Source organism: Drosophila mojavensis, unplaced genomic scaffold (genome assembly GCF_018153725.1).
Source record: "Drosophila mojavensis isolate 15081-1352.22 unplaced genomic scaffold, ASM1815372v1 contig_231, whole genome shotgun sequence".
NCBI classification, from domain to species: domain Eukaryota; kingdom Metazoa; phylum Arthropoda; class Insecta; order Diptera; family Drosophilidae; genus Drosophila; species Drosophila mojavensis.
Genome location: NW_025318772.1, coordinates 8874551 through 8887545, shown reverse-complemented (window position 1 = coordinate 8887545; position 12995 = coordinate 8874551). Strand labels below are relative to the sequence as shown.

The 12995-nt window shown below is 42.0% G+C and overlaps 2 protein-coding genes across 2 annotated transcripts in view; both read left to right on the top strand.

Annotated features, from left to right (window-relative positions):
- Positions 1-12995, top strand: part of LOC6575389 (opioid-binding protein/cell adhesion molecule homolog) — a 62746-nt gene that overhangs the window by 23570 nt on the left and 26181 nt on the right. The window lies entirely within an intron of this gene.
- Positions 2385-3684, top strand: LOC26528392 (elongation of very long chain fatty acids protein). The gene is made up of 2 exons (XM_015167972.3): positions 2385-2969; positions 3035-3684. Exons 1-2 carry the CDS (start codon positions 2571-2573, stop codon positions 3527-3529), a joined length of 894 nt encoding a protein of 297 aa, XP_015023458.1. The 5' UTR covers positions 2385-2570; the 3' UTR covers positions 3530-3684.

The window sequence follows — 12995 nt, the reverse complement described above, 5'->3', positions numbered from 1 at the left end:
CTGAAAATATGTGACATTCCCTAATGTGCTTTCCGGAGCTCAGCTGAATTGGTTTTGCTGCTTTTGTAGTCATCAGTAAATGACACGGAAGATTTAAAGATACTTTATGAAATTGATGGTTAGTAGTAGAAAGTAGAGCACCTCTCTAATTTCAATAGCACCAAAACTAATCTCGATGCGTGAAAAGAGCAAAGTCAAACAAGTTAAGCTGGAGTCTAGACGTGGTCAAATTAGCCAACCAGGCGAACCTTGCATAAAACTCATAAGTTTTTTACACCAGCTCTAAAAGTGTATAAAAATTAAATATTTGAAATGCCACCAAAGAGGCATCCACACACTCGCACACACACACAAACACATGGAATCACAGAGAGAATTGCTATGTGGCACGAAATGTTTGCAGCACGTCACAAAAGTTTCCTGTTGAATTTCCCTTCATTTCCTGCCAAAAGAGAGATTATTATTATATTCATTCACTGAGCCATGATTACAGAGAGAGAGAGAGAGCGAGAGAGTGAGTGATAGAGAGAGAGAGAGAGAGAGAGCAAGAGACAGTTGCTTTAGTTGGCCGTGTGGCACGTTCATTAACGCATCATTTATGGAGCAAACGGAGTAGAGGCGAAACGGCTCAAGGTGGCTTGCGGAAAGACGGCCCAAGGACTGACCATTTACTCGTATATCCTTGAAGCAGTTCAAGGCCTTGGCCAAGCTGAAGCGACATCGTCATCGACATCGCCATCGACATCGACATCATCAGCGCAGTCGTCTCGTATATTTGCATACTTCCGGCAAATGGCGAACGGCGAACGGCAAACGGCGAACGGCGAAATGATTACCATTATTATTTTTGTTGTTTGCTGTGGCCATAAACGTTGGCATTATGGTTATTACACTACCAGCGGCACACTTTACATTGCCAACAAGCCACGTTCCAAGACCAACGGAGTAAGGCGAACGGCGAATGGCGAATGGCGAATGGCCGCCAACAGTCATGCGGTTATGGCTTATTTGTGCAAATGAGCTGCTGCAGCTCGTTTATTGTCATATTCCGCTCAACGGCAGCTGCCAGCTAAATGCAAATGTTTCCCCTTGGCCCAACAAGGTGCTAGGGACAACAACAACAGCAACAACAACAACAAGGCCGTATGCTAAGGTCGTCTATCCTATCTAGATTGATCCATGTTCAGTTGAGCTTAATTGTCCTTTGATGCGTGCAGAGAGCACAAGAGCTGTCCGTCAGGGCCAGCTGATGCATACAACACTCGTTCATGCTTCGAATGGCAACTAAATTGATTAGGAAATCAAAGTTTATCAATGTGACAGGCCTCAATGAGGGAAGCCTGCAACTTGTAGGCTTATCTGATGAGGAGCGGCACAGTGATTCAATTGATTTTCTCTGCATTCATATTTGATGAATTCAAGGTTGCCATGACTCACCTATTACTGTACAATATTCCAGTCTTAGACAGTCATTGCAATGGATCCAATTTACAAATTATGTGACAAGAACTGCAACTAGCAGAGAATTTTATTTTCTCTTTCTGATAAATGGAAACGAATCTACAACTGAATTTTAAAATATCCTATAGTATATCTATAATATATATACATTGTATATCTAATGTAATACGAATTTCCTGAACTATTACGACTTTCTACTCTCGCCTTCTGATCTTTTGCCGAAATTTGAATTGCCTATTAACAATCAGCAGAAGCATTGCTCCATTTTATTTATTTATAAAATTTTTAAGAATTTAGAGATAATATAATATATAAAGCTAACCTATAGAAACCCAAAGTAATACTGTAAATAATCATAAAAAAGATGATGAAAATAAAGAAAAGCCTTTGTGGGCTACTTTATATATTACTATATGAGTGGGTAGGTCTATTGCCTAATCATATGGCAAATACTGTGAAGTAACTCAACAGTTAAAAGCTACTGCTGACTTGTGAAAACACTCCAGCTTGGTCATAATAGGGGTCCTCTCACACATGGGGGCGCATCATGGTTAAGATTCCTTCACTCTCGCAAGAAATATGTAGAGTGTATACAAAAACCAGTATACTCCATGTTCCACCTCTCTGAGCTGGCACATAAGCTATATAATACATTCCGGCATTTCGTAATAGTTTCAGCAAGAATCGAAATAAATTTGTAGACAAATATTGATCGGCATTAGCGCATAGTATTGAAGGCGTCATTGTTCTGTCGTCATTCGGCTGCCGGCGGGGCCAATGGTTAAGCGCTGAAATTCCATTGCTGGCAACATTTAGCTCCGGGGTCAATGGGGCGCTGGTAGCGATTCTCATTTAGCGGTCATTACCATACGCAGCCGTCCCCAGCGAGCAGCAGCTGAGTACGTGGAGCTATCCGCGCTGTTTGGCCACAGAAGACCATCGACTTTCGAGCTGTGCAAACCGCTGAGGTGTTTCGTGTAGTCATTCAAGCAGGAGCAGAAGCAGAAGCAGCAGAAGCAGCAGAAGCAGCAGAAGCAGAAGAAGCAGCAGAAGTTGTTAAAGAAGCAGTAGCAGTAGCAGTAGCAGTTGCAGAGAGTCCTGTAAGTCCGATGGCGCCAAATGTGATTACCCACCTGTATCACCTGGCGCGGGATCTGTACGACCAGCACAAGGACCCGCGCGTCGCCCATCTGCCGCTGACGACCAACTGGGTCGGCGTGCTGCTGATCATCGCCGCGTATCTGGCTTTCGTGCTGCACTTCGGCCCCAAGTGGATGGCCAAGCGGGAGCCCTTCGAGCTGAAGTTCGTGATGCAGCTGTACAACGTCGTCCAGGTGGTGGCCAACTCGCTGCTGTTCGTCTACGGCCTCTACTACTCGGTGCTGCAGCCCAGCTACAGCATGAGCTGCCAGCCCGTGGAGCACCACAACACGACGCCGCAGATGATGAGACTGATCTACGGATCCTATGGCTACTACCTGCTCAAGTACCTCGATCTCTTCGACACGGTCAGTGTTGGGCCTAGGGCGTCAGCAGAGCGCCGCATAGCTCACGTTTGCTTCCTCTTTCGCAGGTGTTCATAGTGCTGCGCAAGAAGAACTCGCAGGTGAGCTTCCTGCACGTCTACCACCACGCCGGCATGGTCTTCGGCGTGTCCGTGTTCATGACCTTCCTGGCCGGCTCGCACTGCACCATTCTGGGCGTGATCAACCTCCTGGTGCACTCCGTGATGTACGCCTACTACTTCGCCAGCTCGCTGGGCGCCGTGAAGCACCTGCTCTGGTGGAAGCGTCACATCACCCAGCTGCAGCTGCTGCAGTTCGGCTACCTGACGCTCCACTTCCTGCTCGTCATCGTGCGCAATCCCTGCCAGTTCCCAGTCATGATCGCCTTCGTCGGCTTCATACAGAACATCTTCATGTTCTCCATGTTCTTCGACTTCTATTACAAGACCTACATACGCAAGTCCAAGCCGGCCGCTGTGACGGAGACTGAGATTGAGACTGAGACTGAAACTGAGACTGAGACGAGGGCGACATCAGCAGAGGCCAAGGCGAAACTCAGTTGAGCTCGACGGCAACAAAGTTAAATTCTAAGTTCTAAGTTCTCTATGCCTATGCATCTATATTCAAATATGCACCGATATATACGCACACACATATACATACGTAGTCGGCCTAAGCTCACCCGATATGAATAAACATCGTTTTGACTGGCCTTGAATTGAGCCGCCTTCCAAATTCCATCCGTTCCGAGTGGGGCAGCGGCAGCAGCAGGCAGAGAAAACCTCCGAGCGAGCCACCTTGATTGAATTAAGGTTTTCCGAGCAATCAATCGATAATCATACGATTTCCCACTTCAGATGCCTACTGCGATGCGGACCATGTTTTTCCTGTTTTCAGTTTTCTGTTCTCTGTTGGGGTTTTTCGGGTTTTTCGTGCCTTGTTTCCTCTTCTGCTTTTGCCAAATACATTAAAACTTTTCTAATAATAAAGTTCGGCAGCCGAAACCAAGCGTAAATATTGAGAACGGAAACTCAAAAGACATGTTCCCCAATAGAGAGACACAGAGAGAGAGGGACCGTGACTGAGAGAGAGAGAGAGAGAACATGTTCCCAGCATCTTTAATGGCAATTGTAACAAGCATCGACTACATCTGCAGCACAAAGCGAATGCAAATTTTGTACTGTAAATTATTTAATATCAATTTGATAGTTCGCAGTTTTTCATTCGTTTCGTTCCATTTGCCTTAATTCCGCCACGGATTTAAAGCGATTAAGAATTTTATCGTTTTCATCAATGCAAATTTGTTGCCGCCATTATCTCGGCTATAATTTCATTTAATTGAGATTATATCGGCCTTAAATACTTTTTACTCTCCCCACATATATGTGCATATGCATATACTCGTATATGTGAAAGGTATATTATTTTAATGAGATATCAAGAGCGGAAAAAACACATAACTTGTATACCCTGTACTCGCTGGACGGCCATGTGGTGATGTACGTAATAAGCATGTACGATTTGAGCAGATATATAATTTCTAGAAAGTCGCTAAATACATATTCCTCTTGTTGCTTATGTTCTTCTGCTGGTACACATTGAAATCCTATATGCTTCGATAGTAATCTATATTTCAGTAAAGTGTGAAGATTACATCAACAATTCACACAAAGCCATTGTGATATCTATTTCAATACAATTACGGGAAAATAAAGCAAACTTAAGCTTCTAAATATTTCAAGTAAAGTTCCTGCAAATCTAAAAAGTATTTTATTTCCAAGCTGTAGTCTTGAAATTTTGTATGCACGCAAATTTGATTATCAAATACATTTACTGATAAATTTGATTCAAATCGCAAAACTAGAACCAGAGTTAAGTCAAGCTATTGTTCACAGTAAGGGATGTATAAGTAGCAAAACATGACTCCACTACCAACATATACATATATAGGCGTTAGTGTACGTCTTATAGAAAAGGCCTAGACTGATTCAGGCAGTCTCAAACCTGCCTCAGGGTATCTGCTAGTCGTGCATGCCCAAGCAGAGCGCACACTACTTTTTGTCACAATAAACACTTTTAAATATATGCTCTCATTGCTCGTCGAGCATTTGTAGTTGCCTCGAAACACCTGCGCACTCATTCCCTAAGCAATTTTGTTAATTTGTAAGTACATGGAATCGTAATTAAGTGCAATTTGAAATCTGTGACAGGCAAACACGCATGCAACAACGGCAGCTAAATAATTAACGAATAAATCAAAGTAATTAACTTTGGGTCATCATGCAACAGGTTGAGGGGGTCGCAGTGGCAGCTCGAGTTGGGCTGTTGTAGTACGAGTAGAAGTCGAAGCCGAAGCAGGAGTCGGAGACGGAGTCAGACACGCACATGTTGAAACTTATCTGTGTCCAGTAATTGGCCGAGCCATGAAACAGTGCCGCAGCACATAGTCCAACGCAATTAGTATTGAGGTTGGACTTGGCTAATCGAAGAAGCATGCGAGGGCATTAATAATGCAGCGAGCAGCTAATGCACTGCTAATGCTGGACAAGTTGACGCCCTCGCTTACAGATACCCTAGCCCGGCTGCGTGTGCTCGGGTGACTTTGTGTTTGACTTTGACAAAGTTTCCAATCTGCCAATGGGCGACGCAACTTTGATCAATTTCCGCTACCTCGCCGCTCCTGATCCGCCCTCCAGCTGTGGCCACACTCTGAGTGGAGACTCGAGACTTGAGACTCGAGTAGTTCCATACTTCATTGAACTTTGAACAAGCCAGCGCAATCGCCTTCGCCTTCTGTATTGCAGGACAAAGTTTTTACTGCTCGCACACACACACACACACACTCCCGCACACACACCTTCGTCATAAATCAATACAGTTGAATTTTTCGTGCATCGTTTGAGTCCATTTGGCTATCCGCACTCGTTTCGAGTGCTGCTCCGCAAGGCGATTTCAATTGGCTCCGCTTGAAGTTCTCCAGACTTTGCTCACAGTCCGAGCGAGCCAAAATATTATAAATTCTGCTCAGTGCGTTCAAAGTCGCTGCTCAGCTGCAGTAAGCAAGCTCTTGACAATATACGCATACATATATACATATATATAATGTAAAACTGAGTCCTTTACTGTAACTAAGTCCTTGGAAGTATGGGCCACTCGCAAAAACGCATTTCTGTTGCGAATGAGAGCTACTGTAATGTTTTTTATAGCCGAAGCAAAGGAAAAACCTTGGGGCAGCCAAATGGCTGTTGCGAAAATGGAAGGAAAACTACAATAACTGAAACATAAATACATTTTATTTAGTTTCATTTGGGCTTCAACCTAATGGAAAACGAAAAAATACACTCAAATGATTTTGCTGAAATCTGTGTAGCGAGCAGCAGAAGGCGTGGTCCAACCCATTAGCATTATTTGTATTTACGTTTTGGATCAACAGCTGAGCTGATCTAGTTCTATTCTGTAGGTCTCTGCCTCAGTCAGATGCTCTGAAAAATAAATGGAGTAAGTGAAAAGAATAGAGACTAGCAGAGAGAAAGTTTATGTTAATCCATAGGCATATTTGAGTCAACTATCTACTTCTGTTAAGCCGACATGAATCCTGAATACCCTGGAAAATGAATTGACCTATATATGAATGTTTTATCTAGAGCAACAGCTGAGTAGATCTATTTCTAGTCTCTCCCTCTATTTGTTTGCATTTTGAAAACCATATGCAAATCTTAGGTAGAATATTCCGCATAGCTTCTCTCGACTAGAGTCCGGGTATACTTAGTCGTGTATTCCCAAGTTTGAGCTAAATTCCAATTAAACTTTCCTCTGCCATAACTAACTAGAATTAAAAGCAAAGCATATAGAGGCAATTATCAGCTTGTGTTTTGAACTATATGTGTGTTAGCTGTATGCTAAGGCTTAGTATTTCCGACTAATAAGACTCATAGGGCTGCCAAACTGTATGATAAATCATGGCCGAGCTCGTAAATAAACAAAGTATTTGATACGAAAAAAGTAAAATGCAAATTGTGAACACCGCAAATATTTTACTGGTGGCAAGTGGAGGCGCAATAAATTTGCAACACGGGCGGATGCTGCAGCTGCAGCTGCAGCCAAAAGCTGAAACTGAAACTGGAACTGAAACTGAAACAGTAGCAGGAGGAGGAGAGCTCTCCTCTGCTCTATGGTGGCTATGGTCGTCGCGGTGTGCGACATGCTTCATGCAGGCATTGCTTGAACTCAGTGGGGCCGGGTCTAGGGGCAGGGCCAAGCGACTTCCTGCAAATGTCAATGTGTTGCGCTCCAATATGGTTGCTGTTGTTGTTGCTGGCGCGCGTTGGCACCCAAAATGCACTAAACATAAACTAAAAGCAACAATAACAACGACAACAACAACAAGTTGCAAACCGCACACCCACAGCAACCAAACTGTGGAGGCAGCCCTCGCTGTGCTTAATAACTTCGTTTTTTTTGCAAGCCACGCAACTGCGGCCAAGTCCAAAACTTTGCAACTCTGTTTCGACCTGGCCCGCACAGCTTCATGCAATTTCCATCGAACCAACACATATAAATTTATTATTAAAAGTGCGAGTGCTCCTGTCCATAGACTACTCTATTTTAGGGCAGAGGGTGCGAGGCGGTGACACTAATGGACATAGCAAGCATATGCAAAATCGTTAATGTAGAAAGGAATTCAAGGGAAGACAGTCCAGATGAGACTGCCTAAGTAGGAGTTGCACTCCATAGTCGACTATACTTCAGGTATAGACAAGGATGTTATATAAGGAAGGAGTCTCTAGGTAATAGTGCTGCACATGGGGACTGGAGTACAATTATATTTAGAAAGAGAGAGTTAGACAAACTAACTAGGAGTTACTTTATAGGAAATACATATACTCATATATAGCTGAGTATGAGATGAGAGCTCCCAGGCAGGATTGCTTGAATAGGAGCTATTCAGACGCTCACCCTCAATAAAGATGTACTACAGTATGAGGAATGACTATTTAGCCGAGATTTCTTGACTAGTAATGTATCAGTGCTTTATGCTCTACATTATTCTATACACATATATAGCTTAATTGATGGATAAAAGTCATATATGATACTGATTGATTACGAGTTGCTATAGAGTCCAAATTAAGTTTTATTCTCCATACAGTTATAGCAGATATACTGCAGAGGAGCTACCTGACCAGGAATCACTCGACACTCTACTCTAGCCCGAAACTGAGAAATGGGAGTTGCTCTACAGTCCAGCAGTCCAGTCGGTCAACAGTATCCTACGTACAGGCATCTATAACTCAGAATCACAGTTGTACATCTTTGTCGTAGGTTAATCAATGTGTGCTAAACTTAAAAAAAATTTTTTTGGGAGTTATTTTAAAGTATGGTTGCTTTCTTGACGTAATCAATTAACTCTCTATAGAATTTTAAATCCATTTATTAAAAATGCTTAGCTATCAAGAACGGACGGAGTGCTGAGTACATGGAGAGACAGGCAAGCAGATTGAGGGCTAGACATATAGACGGTTAGTCGATTATATGAACAGACAGATAAACAGACGGAAAGACAGGCTTATTCAGCAAGGAACGAACGGATAAGACATGCTCACGGATAGACAGATAAACAGACAGATGGTGCGGCGTATGCACGGACGGACAGCAGACAGCAAAGAAACTTGAAGCTAATGTAACTTAATTAACTAGCAAAATATATATATGTATGTGTGTCCGTCCAATCGTGACACTTACCTTTGTCCACAATCACTCATCTTGAGTGACCGGCGTAATTCTGAGCAAGTGTTGCACTTTCATTTCGCATATTAAGTGAAAGGGTTTGGAAATGGTTTGACCCGTCAGTTTGCTGGTGCTTTAATTGCTCCTTCTCACATAATTTGCTGTTCTTTTATTTTGTGTTTTAATAATTCACACGGCCGCGCGTAAATTTTGACAAAAAGAGGGAAAAAGCATGGCAGAGAAATTAAAAAATACGGCGCAGTGCTATGAAATTGTTTCTGGGGACAGAAGGGAAATGTAAAAGGATTGCTCTGACAGCCTTTCTAATTGCTTTGTTTTACTCGTGACTCTAATTAAAAAATGTACTTTACGACTTTGCCACGCCGCTGCGAGAGTCGCGTCTCTAATGACAGCCAAACGGGCGGACACCCGGAGTCCGGAACCGGGATCCGGCAACCCGAACCGAAATGTACACAGCAACAACAGAAACGGCGGAGACTTGATGTTGTCCATAGTATTAAATGAAATTGCCAATCCAAATATGAAAAACCTTTGGAATAACACCGAAAATGACCAGGAACACTGCCAAATAGTTCTCTTTCCCTCTTTGCCCGCTCTGGGAGCTTAGTATTTGCCACATTTATAAGCCGCAACATGCTGAATCTGGCCTAAACCTAATGTCCTGATAAAAAAAAGGCAACTGCCTGCATATTTTTCATAATATTTAAATGACGATGATTTAAGTCAGGACGCCAAGTAAATAAAGAGAAAATATTTTGGGCTTCAGCAACTGCATAATGCTCATTCGACTAAGGCCTTAAGGCCACAAAATTTCAAGGTTTATCAGCAGAGGAGGACAACCCCATAGCAAAGCTAACCCAACTATGGAGAACTGTAGAAGACATGGCATTTCGATTAGGAATATTCCCAAGAGAGGTATAGATATATATTTGAGGTAGATGAGCACTTTTTGCTGTAAAGCTCTTGAAAACCGAGTCTGGCTCGGAAGACGTTTATATATGATATACATGATTATATGAGCCTGGAAATACTTAGAGATGTATGCAGCTATATTTTCAATGGAGATACAAATTTGCCCTACAATTGATCTAGTTGCTTTCGATGTTCTCATCTTCTCTACTATGAAACCAATATACTCCTTTTACTACTCGAATGAGCATAAGATATGTAACGCAAAATATATTGCAATATGCAAATCGGATTTTTACAATTTAATTAGCTCACAAAGTTGGGTGCCAAATCTGAGGGAAACCCTTTCATAGCTATACCTATGACTGAGTCTGAGTCCCAGCTTGGACTGTGCCTGAGCTAATTATACGTTTTGCCTAAGTGGCCAAGAGATAATCTATAGAAATAACTGATGGCCAAGCGAACAATCGAAGGGATATCAACGTTTTTTGTATGCTTTTGCAATAGTTTGTTCTGCTTTGTGGAATTGTGGGATTTGTGTCGAACAGCAGGAGGAGCAGCAGCAGGAGGAGCAGCAGCAGGAGTAGCAGCTCTGCCCTGGGCACTCTCGAGAAATCAGCCATTCGTTACGAGCATTTTACTTCGATTAGTTTGTTGCTCGATTTTAGGCCAAGCCATGTTCAGGTCAGCATTCGTCTGATTGCCAATGGAAACTTTCCGTAAATATATTTATTTTTATACACTCACACACATGTGTATACATGTATGTATGTGTGCCTACAGGTGCATCTCGTGTGCTTGGACCATGTATGTGTGTTTCTGTATTTACTCAATACTTGGATCGTTGTATGTCCGTAAATTGGAAAAGTTTCCTGCTGCGGCACATTCACTATTTGTATTTAGTTTTTTGCTCAAGAGATTTAGTTTCAAGGCAGCTTTAATATTCATCACACGAGCTATTTGGTGGAGCCATAGGAGAGAGGGGAAAATAAACAGATGGGAAGAGGAGCGAGGAGAAAATCGAGAAGAGGAACTGAGAAGAGCGAGGAGATATGAGAGAAGAATTGAGATGGAATAAATATGAGAGATGAGATAGATGAGCAAACATAACAAAAGTTAGAAAGACAAAAACGAAGGTAAAAGAAGAATATAAAGCAGTTAAGAAGGGAGAGAGACAAATAAAAAGAAAGAGAAGAGAAAAGAAGTACAAAGTTCAAGTTCAAGAGAAAGAAAATGAGAAGGGGAATGAAAATGAGAACGAGACTGAGAAAAAGCAAAGCACATCTTATGAAAAGATGAAGAAGGTGAGAGAAAAGGAGAGAAGATAAAGTCAATTGACTGAAGAGAAAACTAAGACAAAGCAGGGCAGAGACGATGAGAGACAGAGAGATATAACCGTAAGGAGAGACTTACTGGGATTTACTTACCAATCTATTCTGCTAAGCTGCATTAAATATTCAACTAAACTTAATTTACTTATTGAGCATTTCACACGAGAAGCCCACACACACGCAGAGTTCATAGAATCGCGCTTAAATTTCGAATTGAGTCTCTAATGCGGTCTGAGGCGTCTTTAGCCGAGTCAGAGAAGTCAGAGTCGGAGTGTGCCAAGGCGTTAAAGTGAGGCACCCCCCTGGGACGGGTCGCTGCTGGGGTGGGCGGGGGCGTCTGCTGTCGAGTGTCTCTTTATCGCAATGAGAGCTGCGCAGTTGTCAATGAATTTCCAGATAGCTAGCAACCCATAACAAATTGAGATGCTAAGCAGCAGCAGCAGCAGCAGCAGCAGGAGCAGCAGCAGGAGCAGAGTCTTTACCTTTTACCTCAACACAATCGCAAGGAGATGGCAACGCGTGCGTATTCATGACAAAGGCGCTATATAAATTACGCGGGCTACAATAAAAAGCCGCCCCCTTGGCAGGCGAAATGCGCTGTGATTTAACGTTTGACAGAAATTATAAAAACAGCCGTCGTGGGAAAAGGGGGAGGGCGGCGAGATGTAACTGCTGCGGGGAATATTCATGGAGATAACCCGCAAAATTCCGGCGTCCGGGCGCATTTTCAAAACTCCGATAATTATGTTAGACGCGCCAGCGAAACATTTCCTTTGACATTGAGCCAAAAATAAAAGAAAGCCAAAACAGTTGAAACAAACTTGACGCAGCTGAAGTCAAGCCAAGTAAACCGGGCCAAGAAGCCATTACAATGGCTATGACTCGAAGCGGGCTGGAATTACACAGGCCAACAGCCTTTTGATGGCCCAGAAGCGGGCTACACTTTCGGGAGGGTTTACTGTACATGCTGAAAATGAATTTGAAACTGAAACAGCAACCAGAGTGGCTCCACTCTCGCATTTGCTTATCGAGATGTATCAGCTGGGGTAAGCATATCCCTTCAGGCTTAGACTGGAAGGAGAGCTGCGAACGTCTTTAAAGGGGTTTTCAATATGTTTATGTGTAGAAATATCAAATAAAGCATGCAAACATCATTATTATATATATGTAAATGTACATCATTATCATTATCATTTAATAACGAACCTTATCAATAAAGTCATTTACAATTAGAATCTTAATGATCATGTACATTATGATTATGATATTTATGACAGTTCATACTATAATCCTAATGATCATTAACTAATTTCTCAATATTATACAGACTATTCACATAGCAACTTATAATTAGCACAATGATCATAAACATAACGATCATCATCTTAGACAACATTTATCATAGTAATTATTTAATAGTCAATATAAGAATCATCCATATTAAACGATTATAATTCAACTTATATTATACTTACTAACTAATAACACAAATCGAAGATGTTGAGGAGCAGGAGGTGGCACTAGCTAGACACAATTAAGACTGAAGCTGGGCTGATTCAGGCTCGCCTTTATATAGGGCCGACCTTTTTACAAACAAGGTGATGAAACTTTCTTCTAGCTCGATCATGAAACGACAAGTTGTGGCTCAATTTTGTTGTTTGAAGCATTTCTCGCGTACTTTGTTTATTAAATCAGACTGAACACATACATATACATATAAATTTTGTACTTGCGCTATTTAACTAATTAGTTACTTTATAAATTGAGTATTAAATTTGATTCTTATAAATATATGAAAAACCTTTCATGCATATGAAAGTCGTCCATTTTAACGAATTCCAGCATCAAACTCTGTCAAGAAAGTCTCTAATGAGGTTGTGGGGACAACTCAGCTCAGTTAATATAATATCCGATATCTTTCTGATATTAGGAGCACATAAAATGGCTTTGGTCTGCTTTCGATTAGGTAAATTTCAGTGCATTTCGTTGACAATTCTTGCCTTTCGATGAATTGGAATTGTTCAGCTGTGCTTCGTCAAAT

What these genes read in the sequence shown, in the direction of transcription:
- LOC26528392 (XM_015167972.3), top strand. Translation starts at nt 2,571, where the DNA reads ATGGCGCCAAATGTGATTACCCACCTGTATCACCTGGCGCGGGATCTG. An exon ending in ACCTCGATCTCTTCGACACG is followed by an intron (nt 2,970 to 3,034) that starts GTCAGTGTTGGG and finishes CCTCTTTCGCAG; the next exon opens with GTGTTCATAGTGCTGCGCAA.